The 13,912-nt window shown below is 41.6% G+C and overlaps 1 protein-coding gene across 5 annotated transcripts in view; it reads left to right on the top strand.

Moving 5' to 3' along the window:
* The window catches only part of INPP4B (inositol polyphosphate-4-phosphatase type II B), a 1,184,089-nt gene that overhangs the window by 595,060 nt on the left and 575,117 nt on the right, over positions 1-13,912 (top strand). For all 5 annotated transcript variants that reach the window (XM_069743998.1, XM_069744002.1, XM_069744000.1 and 2 more), the window contains one exon: positions 750-788. In XM_069743998.1, coding sequence (XP_069600099.1) covers positions 750-788 — 39 coding nt within the window. The remainder of the gene's footprint in view (positions 1-749; positions 789-13,912) is intronic.

Below are 13,912 nucleotides of genomic sequence, written 5' to 3'. Positions count from 1 at the left end.
TGGTTTCTGGTTTCATTATACGTTTATAGCTACATCCTATGCAGATTGAACTTAATGTTGTACATTAGTAAACGCATAAAGAAAACAAAACAAGAACATAAACTATTAAATGATTCCGCGGAGGATTAGAGTTATGAAAAGGCAACACTAAATAAGGGAATATGGAAAATATGCAAAGTGTATGTTTGCATAAAATAAAGTATACCTGATGTAACGTTATATACCAACGAATTGAAAATTATATTTTTAATAAGCAGCAGCAAATGGATCATTGAGGAAAATGTATCCTCAGCTCAAGTCTTTATGCAAGCATTTATTCTGATAGTATGGACAGGAGCAGCGCTGGGATGGCCCTTTGTGACTCACTGTAGCTGCTGGGGAAGCTGCGTAATTCAGTCCTAATGAACTATTCATTCTCATCCATTTTACAGTGCTATTGATTTTTGCTTCTCCTGCTGCAGAATGAAAGAAGGCAGAGGAGCATGTTTTCTGAAGACTGCTGATTTTAGCACAGAGTGACCAAAAATAACGCATTGGGTACCAATTAGAACAGATTCTGATCATTTGACTCACGGGGCCGTAATTCTTTTGGGGACTGAATTGAAATGAATAGTTGTACTCCTGTAACAGGAAAGCAGAAAAAAATCAATACTCTAATAGTAGGCTAAACCATGACAATAAAAGTTGCAGAATATTATGATTTTGTGTAGCCTTCCAAACATTTATCTTTTAATTTTCTTTTCCCATAGGTTCTTCCAGAGGCCAGTGATCCAAGACCTAACAGTGGGGTAATCATTTTATTTCCTTTTATACAACTTGTACAAAGAAAAATGTATAGAATGCAAGTTCTCCAAACCTTGAGGGAGATTTATTATTACTTTTCTACATTTACAAATGATAAAACTAGATGCAACAGAATCTATGCCAGCTTTGTATACGTTTGGGGCTCCATGCTACAAGGAGTTCATGGTTTTCCTTATGCCTCATCTTGACTTTCTTACTTTGCACCAATCTTTGACATCAAAATCATTTTGTGCATCATTAATAAAGCTGGCGCATTTAAAAACTCTTCATAGCCATGCTCCTTTTCTAGACGCCTTGCCTGACTAGTAAAGCAAATCGGTGTCTGAACTTAAAGAATTTTGGTGCACTGTATGTACATCTGTTTTATGGTGCAATTTAAACCATAATTCTGTAGAATTTGGCTTGGTAAATCTCTGCAATCATCAAAGTCATGTTTCATAATGGTGTTTGTTGTTGATAATTTGGTGCTTTTCAATCATAATATATATGAGAATTTGTTGTACTCTTTATTAAAGAGGTTGTCTGGTCTTAAACTACAGGTCTGCAGTCACTCTGTGTAACTGCAGACATGTGAATCCTCTCATCACGCGCACTTCCCACTGTGGTGATTCTCCTGGCCACATTCCAACTAGATGGGCACAGCTTCCTCACACAATAGTCTAGTTGGAATGTGGCCTGCAGTGCATGTGATGTGAGGATTCACAAGTCTGCAGTCACATAGCCTTTCTGCACACTTGTAGTTTAAGACAAACATTTCTGTAAGATAGGAATGGCTACTGCACATACAGTAACATAGTAACATAGTAACATAGTTAGTAAGGCCGAAAAAAGACATTTGTCCATCCAGTTCAGCCTATATTCCAGTCAAACCCATTTGATATGCAGTCATTCATATATATAGTAGGATGCAGTACATCGGCTGCCTTTTGTCAGTGTTTTGCTGATATTCTGCTTTATGATTTCCTGGTTTGTCTCCTTCATAACCAAATCACAAATTTTAAATTAAAATCTATTAGTTAATATTGTTTACTTTCACTAATTTTGGCACATTTTGGTATTTTGCATAGTTTTTGTACAGTTTAACAGTCACATTAAAAGTTAAGTTTTACTAATAAAATATTTCTATAATATAGTATATATGATAAAACTATTATATATGAACGAACCATTTTAATTTGAATTTGCCAGCTTTGCTACATTTTGCTGCGAATATCAATACGGCAAAGCCATTGATGGCCTCGAAATTGGATATATAACACTTTGAGAACTCTTAGGACTGTACTGAACCTCTTTTGAGCTCTTTAATGTAAACATAGCTTTATTAATGGTCAAGAGATCTCAACTTTTCTTTCTAGGTTAAAATAGATTTAAACCGTTGGTAAAAAATTTGACTTTTAACCCTGCTGTTCTGTTCGTTTCCACTATACAGTCATGGCCAATATTTTTGAGAATGACACCAAAATTATATTTTCACATGATCTGCTGCCCTCTGATTTTTATTAGTGTTTGTCTGATGTTTATATCACATACAGAAATATAATTGCAATCATATTATGAGCACCAATAGGTTATATTAACAGTTAGAATGAGTTAATGCAGCAAGTCAATATTTGCAGTGTTGACCCTTCTTCTTCAAGACCTCTGCAATTCTCCCTGGTACGCTCTCAATCAACTTCTGGACCAAATCCTGACTGATAGCAGTCCATTCTTGCATAATCAATGCTAACATTTTGCCAGAATTTGTTGGTTTTTGTTTGTCCACCCGTCTCTTGATGATTGACCACAAGTTCTCAATGGGATTAAGATCTGGGGAGTTTCCAGGCCATGGACCCAAAATCTCTATGTTTTGTTCCATGAGCCATTTAGTTATCACCTTTGCTTTATGGCAAGGTGCTCCATCATGCTGGAAAAGGCATTGTTTGGCGCCAAACTGCTCTTGGACGGTTGGGAGAAGTTGCTCTTGGAGGACATTCTGGTACCATTCTTTATTCATGGCTGTGTTTTTAGGCAAGACTGTGAGTGAGCCGATTCCCTTGGCTGAGAAGCAACCCCACACATGAATGGTTTCAGGATGCTTTACAGTTGGCATGAGACAAGACTGATGGTAGCGCTCACCTCTTCTTCTCCGAATAAGCTGTTTTCTAAATGTCCCAAACAATCGAAAAGGGGATTCATCAGAGAAAATGACTTTGCCCAGTCCTCAGCAGTCCACTCCCTGTACCTTTTGCAGAATATCAGTCGGTCCCTGATGTTTTTTCTGGAGAGAAGTGGCTTCTTTGCTACCCTCCTTGAAACCAGGTCTTGCTCAAAGAGTCTCCGCCTCACAGTGCGTGCAGAAGCACTCACACCAGCCTGCTGCCATTCCTGAGCAAGCTCGGCACTGCTGGTAGTCCGATCCTGCAGCTGAAACAGTTTTAAGATACGGTCCTGGTGCTTGCTGGTCTTTCTTGGGCTCCCTGGAGCCATTTTGACAACAATGGAAGCTCTCTCCTTAAAGTTCTTGATGATGCGATAGATTGTTGACTGAGGTGCAATCTTTGTAGCTGCGATACTCTTCCCTGTTAGGCCATTTTTGTGCAGTGCAATGATGGCTGCACGTGTTTCTTTAGAGATAACCATGGTTAACTGAAGAGAAACAATGATACCAAGCACCAGCCTCCTTTTAAAGTGTCCAGTGATGTCATTCTTACTTAATCATGACTGATTGATCGCCCTGTCCTCATCAACACCCACACCTGTGTTAATGGATCAATCACTAAAACGATGTTAGCTGCTCCTTTTAAGGCAGGACTGCAATGATGTTGAAATGTGTTTTGGGGGTTAAAATTCATTTTCTGGGCAAATATTGACTTTGCAAGTACAGTAATTGCTGTTAAGCTGATCACTCTGACATTCAGGAGTATATGCAAATTGCCATTAGAAAAAATGAAGCAGTAGACTTTAGAAAAATCAATATTTGTCTCATTCTCAAAATTTTTGTCCATGACTGTACACTTGTACGGCTCTGGTCATTTTTGACTAGACCTATTAAGATGCTGTTTTAGCTACTTAAAATTTTTTTTTAATACCTGTTGCATTATTATACTGTATGTGAACATGGTTGGTCATTATAAAAAAAATTAAAACGTAAAAAACTCAATTTTTTTTATTTATTTTGTGTTTATAAAGGTTACAAGGGTTTATTGAATTCGGCACAGAAATTACAAATTTGAGCTTAACTAACTAACTAAAACAACTACTACTACTACTATAACAACTATAACTAACTATAACTATAACTAAAAATAACTATAGTATAAAATTTAACTGCGTGCAAACATTTTGAGAAAAATAGTAAAAATAATTTTAAAAAATCAGTTTTCTCAGAAAATCTTCACATAATTCTATTGTTTACATTCAGGACAACAATAATACACATGTCTCTTGCACATATATTTTTTGCAACGAAAACAAGTCATGCTTGATTTGTGGTCATTCGAAGGAGGGCAAAAGCAGCATCTCTTTCTTTTTAGGCTGGCAGCTGTGTTGGTGGAGGATGTTGATTGTTGCAGTGCTGGTGGAGGCTGTGGTTTGAGCATGCTGCTGGATGCTTTGACCAATGGCAAGTGCTCCTTCACTTCTGGGATTCACATGTCTCTCTTCAATAAAAGGCCTAATTAGGGATTGTCCTAATTCCTCCAGAAACAGTCTTCTTTTATGTAGCTTATTTCTGACAACTGAATTTATTTATTTTTAGAGGAAAAGCAGGGTAAATAACATGCAGAGAAAAAAAATTGCACAGAACTGTACAGAAAGCCAATGCGTATGGTTTGCAATGAAAGCATGTGTAAATCTGCACCTAAAGCAACTGTTTACTTCATAAACAATAGTATATGCAATAAGTAGTCTCAAAAGAAATTATAACTCATTTGTTTTACTCATAAAATGGCTGAAATTAGCATAAAATGCTATTCGGTCATTTTTGACCGGAACAGTGCAAGTGTAAAAAAAAAATGTGGCGCAAAAACTAAACAAAAAAAAAAGTACCCTTAGAACGAACCCCTCAAATTAGGAAACTAGAAGTAACCACAAGTTTCAGAACCGCATAATGAAGTTTTTAAAAAATATCAAAGTTCGAAAACGGTCATTTTTGACCGAACAGAACAGCTGGGTTAAAGTTGTTGTAAAATGTATAATTTTTTTAAAACCCTTTAACGTCCACCAATACGCATTCAAATTACAGCCATTAAGGGGCCTTATTCCTCACCGTTGTAAAATGGCGCAAATCTCGCTGGTGACAGCTGTACATGACAATGGAGACCCTGTAGTATCGGCCCTGATCAGTTTTGAAACCAGTCAATTAACCCCTTAAATACTGCTGTCATTCGTGACAATCTAAGTGGTTAAAAGGGAATTAAAAGTACCCCTAAGTTATTCTTAATCGTGGGTGCCTATTGTTGCTATGGTACCCTGAGATTATCTGATGACCCAAGGGTATGGAGCCGGTGAGATCCAGCTATAAGCACAGTCTCACAGGCACAGTCAGTGACTCACAGACAGGTGTCTGACACTGCAGTACATGATTCCAACGATCATTGTAAAAAAATAAATAAATAAAATGTGTAGAAAGATAAAAAAACACATAAAAAGTAATTTCACCATTAAAATTGTAGCATCTGTGTTAAAAAAAATTAAAACAAAATTAAACAAAAAAAACATAATTGGAATCGCCGCTTTCGGTACTGCCCAATCTATTAAATTGGCGCATCATTTATTACATAAGGTAAACGCCTAAAAAAACAAACCTTAAAATTTAGCTTTTCTTCTCGCTGACACACAGAAAATTTTATAAAACATGATAAAAAAAATGAGAAAAAATGTTATAAATGAAAAACATCAAGCAGCCCACAAAAAAAAAACAAGCCCTAAAAAAACTCATTCGGGAAAAAAAATTGCTGCTCTCGCAGAAATCACTTTTACCACACGGTAAACTGTGCAAAAAATAAAAACAATGATTGAATTTCTGGCTTTAGCTAATTCTGTGTCTAAAAATTCTGAATAAAAATCTGTGCCCCAAAAAGGTACCAAAAAAATCTTCAACTTGTCATGCCAAAAATAAGCCCTCATTTCGATCTGTTTACCAAAAAATTGAAAATTTACAGCTCTCAGAATATGATGATGAAAAAATTATATTTGTTATAAAAAAACATTTTTACTAAGTAATAGTAGCAAAATATAAAAAACTATAATAAATCTGGTATCGCTATAATTATAATCCAGTATAAAGTCATCCTATTACTTCTAAATAGCTCCCAGCTCTCCCAGATTCAGCAAGACTGTCTCACTTTCAGGGTTCAGTCCTTTCATACTGATACGTCAGAGCTTTGTCACAGCTTTTGATACTCACCTCTCTCCAAGTTTTCATCACTCCATGGTTCCTCCTCAGGGGAGGCCATCTCTCTGCTTAGTGTGTAAATTAAATTATAATATTCACTCCTGTGTTCGGGACTTCCCGGGACTCGAACTCGCATCTCAATGTTCCTAGGCAGCAGGTTGATCTATGCGACAGAGTTCATAATAATATGAATTGGAGAATTTGGTGATCTTTGCATCTATTGCAGGCAGTGAGCACAGAAAAAATTGTGTCTATGGTCCCTTTATAGTGAGGTGAAGAAAATGTCAGGTTGTTTTTTTTGTTCTTATAAAATTGCTAAAAATAATCAAAAAGTTCCAGAAAAGTATTTTTTTTTGTGAGTCTACTCTTTTATTGAACCCACAATTCTCAACATTACAGGCAAAAGCTAAAGCAGCTAAACCAAAAGATCTGATGATAATAATAATAATAATTTTTATTTATATAGCGCCAACATATTCCGCAGCGCTTTACAAATTATAGAGGGGACTTGTACAGACAATAGACATTACAGCATAACAGAAATACAGTTCAAAACAGACACCAGGAGGAATGAGGGCCCTGCTCGCAAGCTTACAAACTATGAGGAAAAGGGGAGACACGAGAGGTGGATGGTAACAATTGCTTTAGTTATTCGGACCGGCCATAGTGTAAGGCTCAGGTGTTCATGTAAAGCTGCATGAACCAGTTAACTGCCTAAGTATGTAGCAGTACAGACACAGTGGGCTATTAACTGCATAAAGTGAATGAGAACATGATGCGAGGAACCTGATAGTTTTTTTTTTTTATAAATAGGCCACACAGGGATAGTTAGGTTAATGCATTGAGGCGGTAGGCCAGTCTGAACAAATGAGTTTTTAGGGTACGCTTAAAACTGTGGGGATTGGGGATTAATCGTATTAACCTAGGTAGTGCATTCCAAAGAATCGGCGCAGCACGTGTAAAGTCTTGGAGACGGGAGTGGGAGGTTCTGATTATTGAGGATGCTAACCTGAGGTCATTAGCGGAGCGGAGGGCACGGGTAGGGTGGTAGACTGATACCAGGGAGGAGATGTAGGGTGGTGCTGAGCCATGGAGTGCTTTGTGGATGAGGGTAGTAGTTTTGTACTGGATTCTGGAGTGGATGGGTAGCCAGTGTAATGACTGGCACAAGGTGTTCAGTACAGACCAAAAGTTTGGACACACCTACTCATTTAAAGATTTTTCTGTGATTTCATGACTATGAAAATTGTGCATTCACACTGAAGACATCAAAACTATGAATTAACACATGTGTAATTATATATTTAACAAAAAAGTGTGAAACAACTGAAACTATGCCTTATATTCTAGGTTCTTCAAAGTAGCCACCTTTTGCTTTGATGACTGCTTTGCACACTCTTGGCATTCTCTTGATGAGCTTCAAGAGGTAGTCACCGGGAATGGTCTTCCAACAATCTTGAAGGAGTTCCCAGAGATGCTTAGCACTTGTTGTCCCTTTTGCCTTCACTCTGCGGTCCAGCTCACCCCAAACCATCAGGTCATCTGGCATAGCACCCCATCATTCTCCTTCTTGGTCAAATAGCTCTTACACAGCCTGAAGGTGTGTTTGGGGTCATTGTCCTGTTGAAAAATAAATGATGATCCAACTAAACGCAAACTGCTGCAAGATGCTGTGGTAGCCATGCTGGTTCAGTATGCCTTCAATTTTGAATAAATCCCTAACAGTGTCACCAGCAAAGCACACCATCACACCTCCTCCTCCATGCTTCACGGTGGGAACCAGGCATGTAGAGTCCATCCGTTCACCTTTTCTGTTTCGCACAAAAGACATGGTGGTTGGAACCAAAGATCTCAAATTTGGACTCATCAGACCAAAGCACAGATTTCCAGTGGTCTAATGTCCATTCATTTTGTTCTTTAGCCCAAACAAGTCTCTTCTGCTTGTTGCCTGTCCTTAGCAGTGGTTTCCTTACAGCTATTTTACCATGAAGGCCTGCTGCACAAAGTCTCCTCTTAACAGTTGTTGTAGAGATGTGTCGGCTGCTAGAACTCTGTGTGGCATTGACCTGGTCTCTAATCTGAGCTGCTGTTAACCTGCAATTTCTGAGGCTGGTGACTCGGATAAACTTATCCTCAGAAGCAGAGGTGACTCTTGGTCTTCCTTTCCTGGGGCGGTCCTCATGTGAGCCAGTTTCTTTGTAGTGCTTGATGGTTTTTGCCACTGCACTTGCACGTGGACACATTCAAAGTTTGCCCAATTTTTCGAACTGACTGACCTTCATTTCTTAAACTAATGATGGCCACTCATTTTTCTTTACTTAGCTGCTTCTTTCTTGCAATAATACTAATCCTAACAGTCTATTCAGTAGGGCTATCAGCTAGGGTTGAGCGAAACGGATCGGTCATTTTCATAAGTCGCCGACTTTTGGCAAAGTCGGGTTTCATGAAACCCGACCCGATCTCTGTGTGGGGTCGGCCACGCAAAACGCGACTTTCGCGCCAATGTTGCGTTTCAATGACGCGAAAAGCACCATTTCTCAGCCAATGAAGGTGAACACAGAGTGTGGGCAGCGTGATGACATAGGTCTCAGTCCCCACCATCTTAGAGAAGGGCATTACAGTGATTGGCTTGCTTTCTGCGGCGTCACAGGGGCTATAAAGGAGTGTTCCCACCGACCGTCATCTTACTGCTGCTGATCTGAGCATAGGGAGAGGTTGCTGCCGCTTCGTCAGAAGCAGGGATAGCGTTAGGCAGGGTACATTAACCCCCAAACCGCTTGTGCTGTAGCGATTTCCACTGTCTAACACCACCTTTTGTTTGCAGGGACAGTGGAGGCTACATTTTTTTTCCTCAGTGCTGTAGCTCATTGGGCTGCCCTAGAAGGCTCCCTGATAGCTGCATTGCTGTTTGTACGCCGCTGTGCAAACCAACTGCTTTTTTCAAAGCACAAATCCTGTTTCTCCTTCCTTTCTGCACAGCTATCTTGTTTGTTTGTCCACGTTTGTTTGTCCACACTTTTGACTTTTTTGTGCAGCAGTCCACTCCTTGTTATTGCTGCCTGCCATACTTTGCTGAGATTACTGCAGGGAGATAGTAATTGTAGGACAGTCCCTTTTTTTTTTTCGTTATATCTCTTCAAGCCACTTTCTGCCACAGAAAATATACTCTAATACAGTGGCCCAGATTTATTCACTAGTCTCCCTGAAGAAAAAAAAAAGGGGTGCAGATTAAAATTGGCAAATCTGCATCAGTGGCAGTCCTGTGTGTGGCATCTGTGTCTCATTTTCTGGCACAGAAAACATACAGTCTAACAGTGGGCCTGATTTCTTGCCAATTCTCCCATAAATAAAAAAAAAATAGTGGGAGATTAAGATTGGCAATTCTGCCTTAGTGCCAGTCGTGTGTGTGGCATATGTCTTTATTTTTGTGCCTCAGAAAACCTAGTGTGTAATACTGGGCCTGATTTTTTTATAATTCTCCCTGGAAAAAAAATAGTGGGAGATTAAGATTGGCATTTCTGCCTCAGTGCCAGTCCTGTGTGTGCCATCTGTCTCTAATTTTGCGCCACATTAAACCTAGTGTGTAACACTGGGCCAGATTTTTTTTAAATTCTCCCAGAAAAAAAAAGTGGGAGATTAAGATTGGCATTTCTGCCTCAGTGCCAGTCCTGTGTGTGGCATCTGTCTTTTATTTTGTGCCACTGAAAACCTAGTGTGTAACACTGGGCCTGATTTCTTGACAATTCTCCCACAATAAAGTTACAAAAAAGTGGGAGATTAAGATTGGCATTTCTGCCTCAGTGCCAGTCGTGTATGTGGCATCTGTCTTTATTTTTGTGCCACAGAAAACCTAGTGTGTAATACTGGGCCAGATTTTTTTTATAATTCTCCCTGGAAAAAAAATAGTGGGAGATTAAGATTGGCATTTCTGCCTCAGTGCCAGTCCTATGTGTGGCATCTGTCTCTCATTTTGTGCCACAGAAAACATACAGTCTAACAGTGGGCCTGATTTCTTGCCAATTCTCCCATAAATAAAAAAAAATAGTGGAAGATTAAGATTGGCAATTTTGCATCAGTGGCAGTGCTGTGTGTGACATCTGTCTCTAATTTTGTGCCACAGAAAACCTAGTGTGTAATACTGGGCCAGATTTTTTTTAAATTCTCCCAGGAAAAAAAAAATAGTGGGAGATTAAGATTGGCATTTCTGCCTCAGTGCCAGTCCTGTGTGTGGCATCTGTCTCTCATTTTGTGCCACAGAAAACATACAGTCTAACAGTGGGCCTGATTTCTTGCCAATTCTTCAATAAATGAAAAAAAAATAGTGGGAGATTAAGATTGGCAATTCTGCTTCAGTGCCAGTCGTGTGTGTGGCATCTGTCTTTCATTTTATGCCACAGAACATATACTGTATAAGAGTGGGCCACATTTCTTCAATATTCTCCCAGAAAAAATAAAAAGGGGGAGATTTTTATTGGTAGTGTCTGCATCTGCGTCAGTCCTGTTAGTGGCATATCTGTCTGCCACTGAAGCTGTGTACTGTTATACATTGGGCCTGATTTTCCCTGCAGTCTCACCCACCTATAAAGGGATATATAAATCCAACAGAAGTTTAAGTTCACCTTGTAACTGGTTTTACAGTAACAAATACCGTTAGTTTGGTTATGTTTTTCAAACAATGAGGAAGTCTGGTGGAAGAGGTCGTGGCCGTGGGCGGTCATTGCCAGCTGGTAATGATGGTAGTGGTGGTGGAGCATCAGGTGGTCATGGGAAAAGCAATATAGCACCTAAGTCTCGAGTTGTTGAGCCAGGTTCGTCGTCTGGCTACACAAGGCCTCAAACGCTCCCTTTTCTGGGAGTACGAAAACGGCTTTTAAAGCCAGAGCGGCAAGAACAAGTTTTGGCTTTCCTTGCTGACTCAGCCTCTAGCTCTTTCGCCTCCTCTTCTGAAACTGTAAATGTAAAAGCAGTGCGTCGTTAGTGGATGTTCATGGTCAGGGACAAGTTGCTTCCTTGTCTTCTTCACCAAGAACAACAGAGAAGGATGCGTCAGGCGACACAACGGGTTACTCCATGGAGCTCTTTACACATACCGTTCCTGGGTTAGAAAGTGAAATAGTTAACAGGCCATGCCCATTACAAATTGACATGGAGTGCACAGCCACAGCCAGATTACTATGCTGTTCCTTTGACTCAGACCAGAACATTGCCCTCGCAGTGTACTGATCCAGAATCAGACCCTGATGAGACTATGGTGCCCCGTCACGAACGCTATACCACCGGCTTACATGGTGACACAGACGAAGTTGCACACGAGAAAGAAGAGGAGGTCATAGATGACCCAGTTGTTGACCCCAATTGGCAGCCATTAGGGGAACAGGGTGCAGGCGGCAGGAGCTCTGAAGCGGAGGAGGAGGAGCCGCAGAAGGCATCAACATCGCAACAGGTTCCATCTGCCTGGCCCGTATCTGGCCAAAAACACGTGGCAAAACCAAAACCAGTTGTAGGACAGTATGGCCATCCGGTTAAAGAAGCTCAGTCTGTAATGCCTGAAAAGGTATCCGATAGTAGAAAGAGTACAGTCTGGCATTTTTTTAAACAACATCCAAATGATCAGCGCAAAGTCATCTGTCAAAAATGTTCAACTACCTTAAGCAGAGGTCAGAATCTTAAAAGTCTAAATACAAGTTGCATGCGTAGACATTTAACCACCATGCATTTGCAAGCCTGGACTAACTACCAAACGTCCCTTAAGGTTGTAGCACCCTCGGCCAATGAAGCTAGTCAGCAACGCTACATCCCTTCCCTCACTGTAAGCCCACCATTTCCCGCACCACCTGCAGTAAATGTGCAGGTTTCATCGCCAGGCCAAAGCAGTCAGGGAATCACCAGGTTCGTGGTAGGAAACACTGCATGTAGGGCACCAGCAAGAATACCATCTCCAACCCTCTCTCAGTCTGCCATGTCCACCGGCACCCCCCGCTAGTTCCACGATCTGCAGCTCTCCAGTCTAGCTCACCCTACATGAGACTCTCGTTAGGAAAAGGAAGTACTCATCCTCGCATCCACGTACACAGGGTTTGAACGCCCACATTGCTAGACTAATCTCGTTAGAGATGATGCCCTACCGGTTAGTTGAAAGCAAAGCTTTCAAAGCCCTGATGGACTACGCTGTACCACGCTACGAGCTACCCAGTCGACACTTCTTTTCGAGAAAAGCCATCCCAGCCCTCCACCAGCATGTAAAAGACCGCATCGTCCATGCACTCAGGCAATCTGTGAGTACAAAGGTGCACCTGACAACAGATGCATGGACCAGTAGGCATGGCCAGGGACATTACGTGTCCATCACGGCACACTGGGTTAATGTGGTGGATGCGGGGTCCACAGGGGACAGCAATATTGGGACAGTTCTGCCTAGCCCACGGTCTAGGAAACAGTTGGCTGTAGGCGTTCGCCCCCCTCCTCCTCCTCCTCGTCCTCCTGCAGAAGCGAGAGCTCGTCCACAGACCGCAGTCGCACGAGCACTCCATCCGCAGCTGCCACTGTTGCACACGAAGTGTCCCATTATGGGACAGCTAGTGGCAAGCGTCAGCAGGCTGCATTGGCTATGAAGTGTTTGGGCGACAACAGACACACCACGGAAGTTCTGTCCGAGTTCTTGCAGCAAGAAACTCAGTCATGGCTGGGCAGTGTACATCTAGAGGCAGGCAAGGTAGTGAGTGATAACTAGTGCTCGCATATCCGCCGTTCGCCCGTACACTCCAGCCGTATGCAGAACCATCAGCGGTTTTTGAACCTTCCCCAGCATCGCCTAATCATCGACGTTGCAACAAGGTGGAACTCCACACTGCACATTCTTCAGAGACTGTGCGAACAGAGGTGTGCTGTTATGTATTTGTGGGAGGATACACATACATGGGCAGGCAGTTGGATGGCAGACATGGAGTTGTCAGGTGTGCAGTGGTCGAAGGTACAAGACCTGTGTCAAGTCCTTCAGTGTTTTGAGGAATGCACACGGCTGGTTAGTGCAGACAACGCCATAATAAGCATGAGCATCCCCCTAATGCGTCTGCTGATGCAAAGTTTGACGCACATAAAGGAGCAGGCGTCTGCAGCCGAGGAAGAGGGAAGCCTTGATGACAGTCAGCCATTGTCTGGTCAGGGCAGTCTACAGGACGAGGTAGCGGGCGAAGAGGAGGATGATGGGGATGAATATTTTTTGAATGAGGAAGCTTCTCCGGGGCCAATAGAAACTGGTGGCGTAGCAAGGCCGGGTTCAGGTTTTTTGAGGGAGACAAGTGACGTAGATTTGCCTGAAACTGCCCCTCAACCCAGCACAACCGCAGATTTGACAACTGGAACTTTGGCCCACATGGCGGATTATGCCTTACGTATCCTCAAAAGGGACCCACGCATTATTAAAATGATGACCGATGATGATTACTGGTTGGCCTGCCTCCGTGATCCTCGCTATAAAGGCAAATTGCAAAATATCATACCACATGAGAACCTCGAACAAATATTAGCAACCAAACAAGCAACTCTTGTAGACCGTTTGATACAGGCATTCCCAGCACAAAGCGCCGGTGATGGTTCTCACACAAGCTGCAGGAGGCAACAGGGCAGAGGTGTTAGAGGTGCACAAATCAGAAGTGGCGTTGGACAGAGGGGTTTTCTGACCAGGTTGTGGAGTGATTTCGCACTGACCGCAGACAGGACAGGTACTGCAGCATC

Source organism: Ranitomeya imitator, chromosome 1 (genome assembly GCF_032444005.1).
Source record: "Ranitomeya imitator isolate aRanImi1 chromosome 1, aRanImi1.pri, whole genome shotgun sequence".
NCBI lineage: Eukaryota > Metazoa > Chordata > Amphibia > Anura > Dendrobatidae > Ranitomeya > Ranitomeya imitator.
The sequence above is the reverse complement of the archived record's forward strand: the minus strand, read 5'-3'. Positions and strand labels throughout refer to the sequence as shown.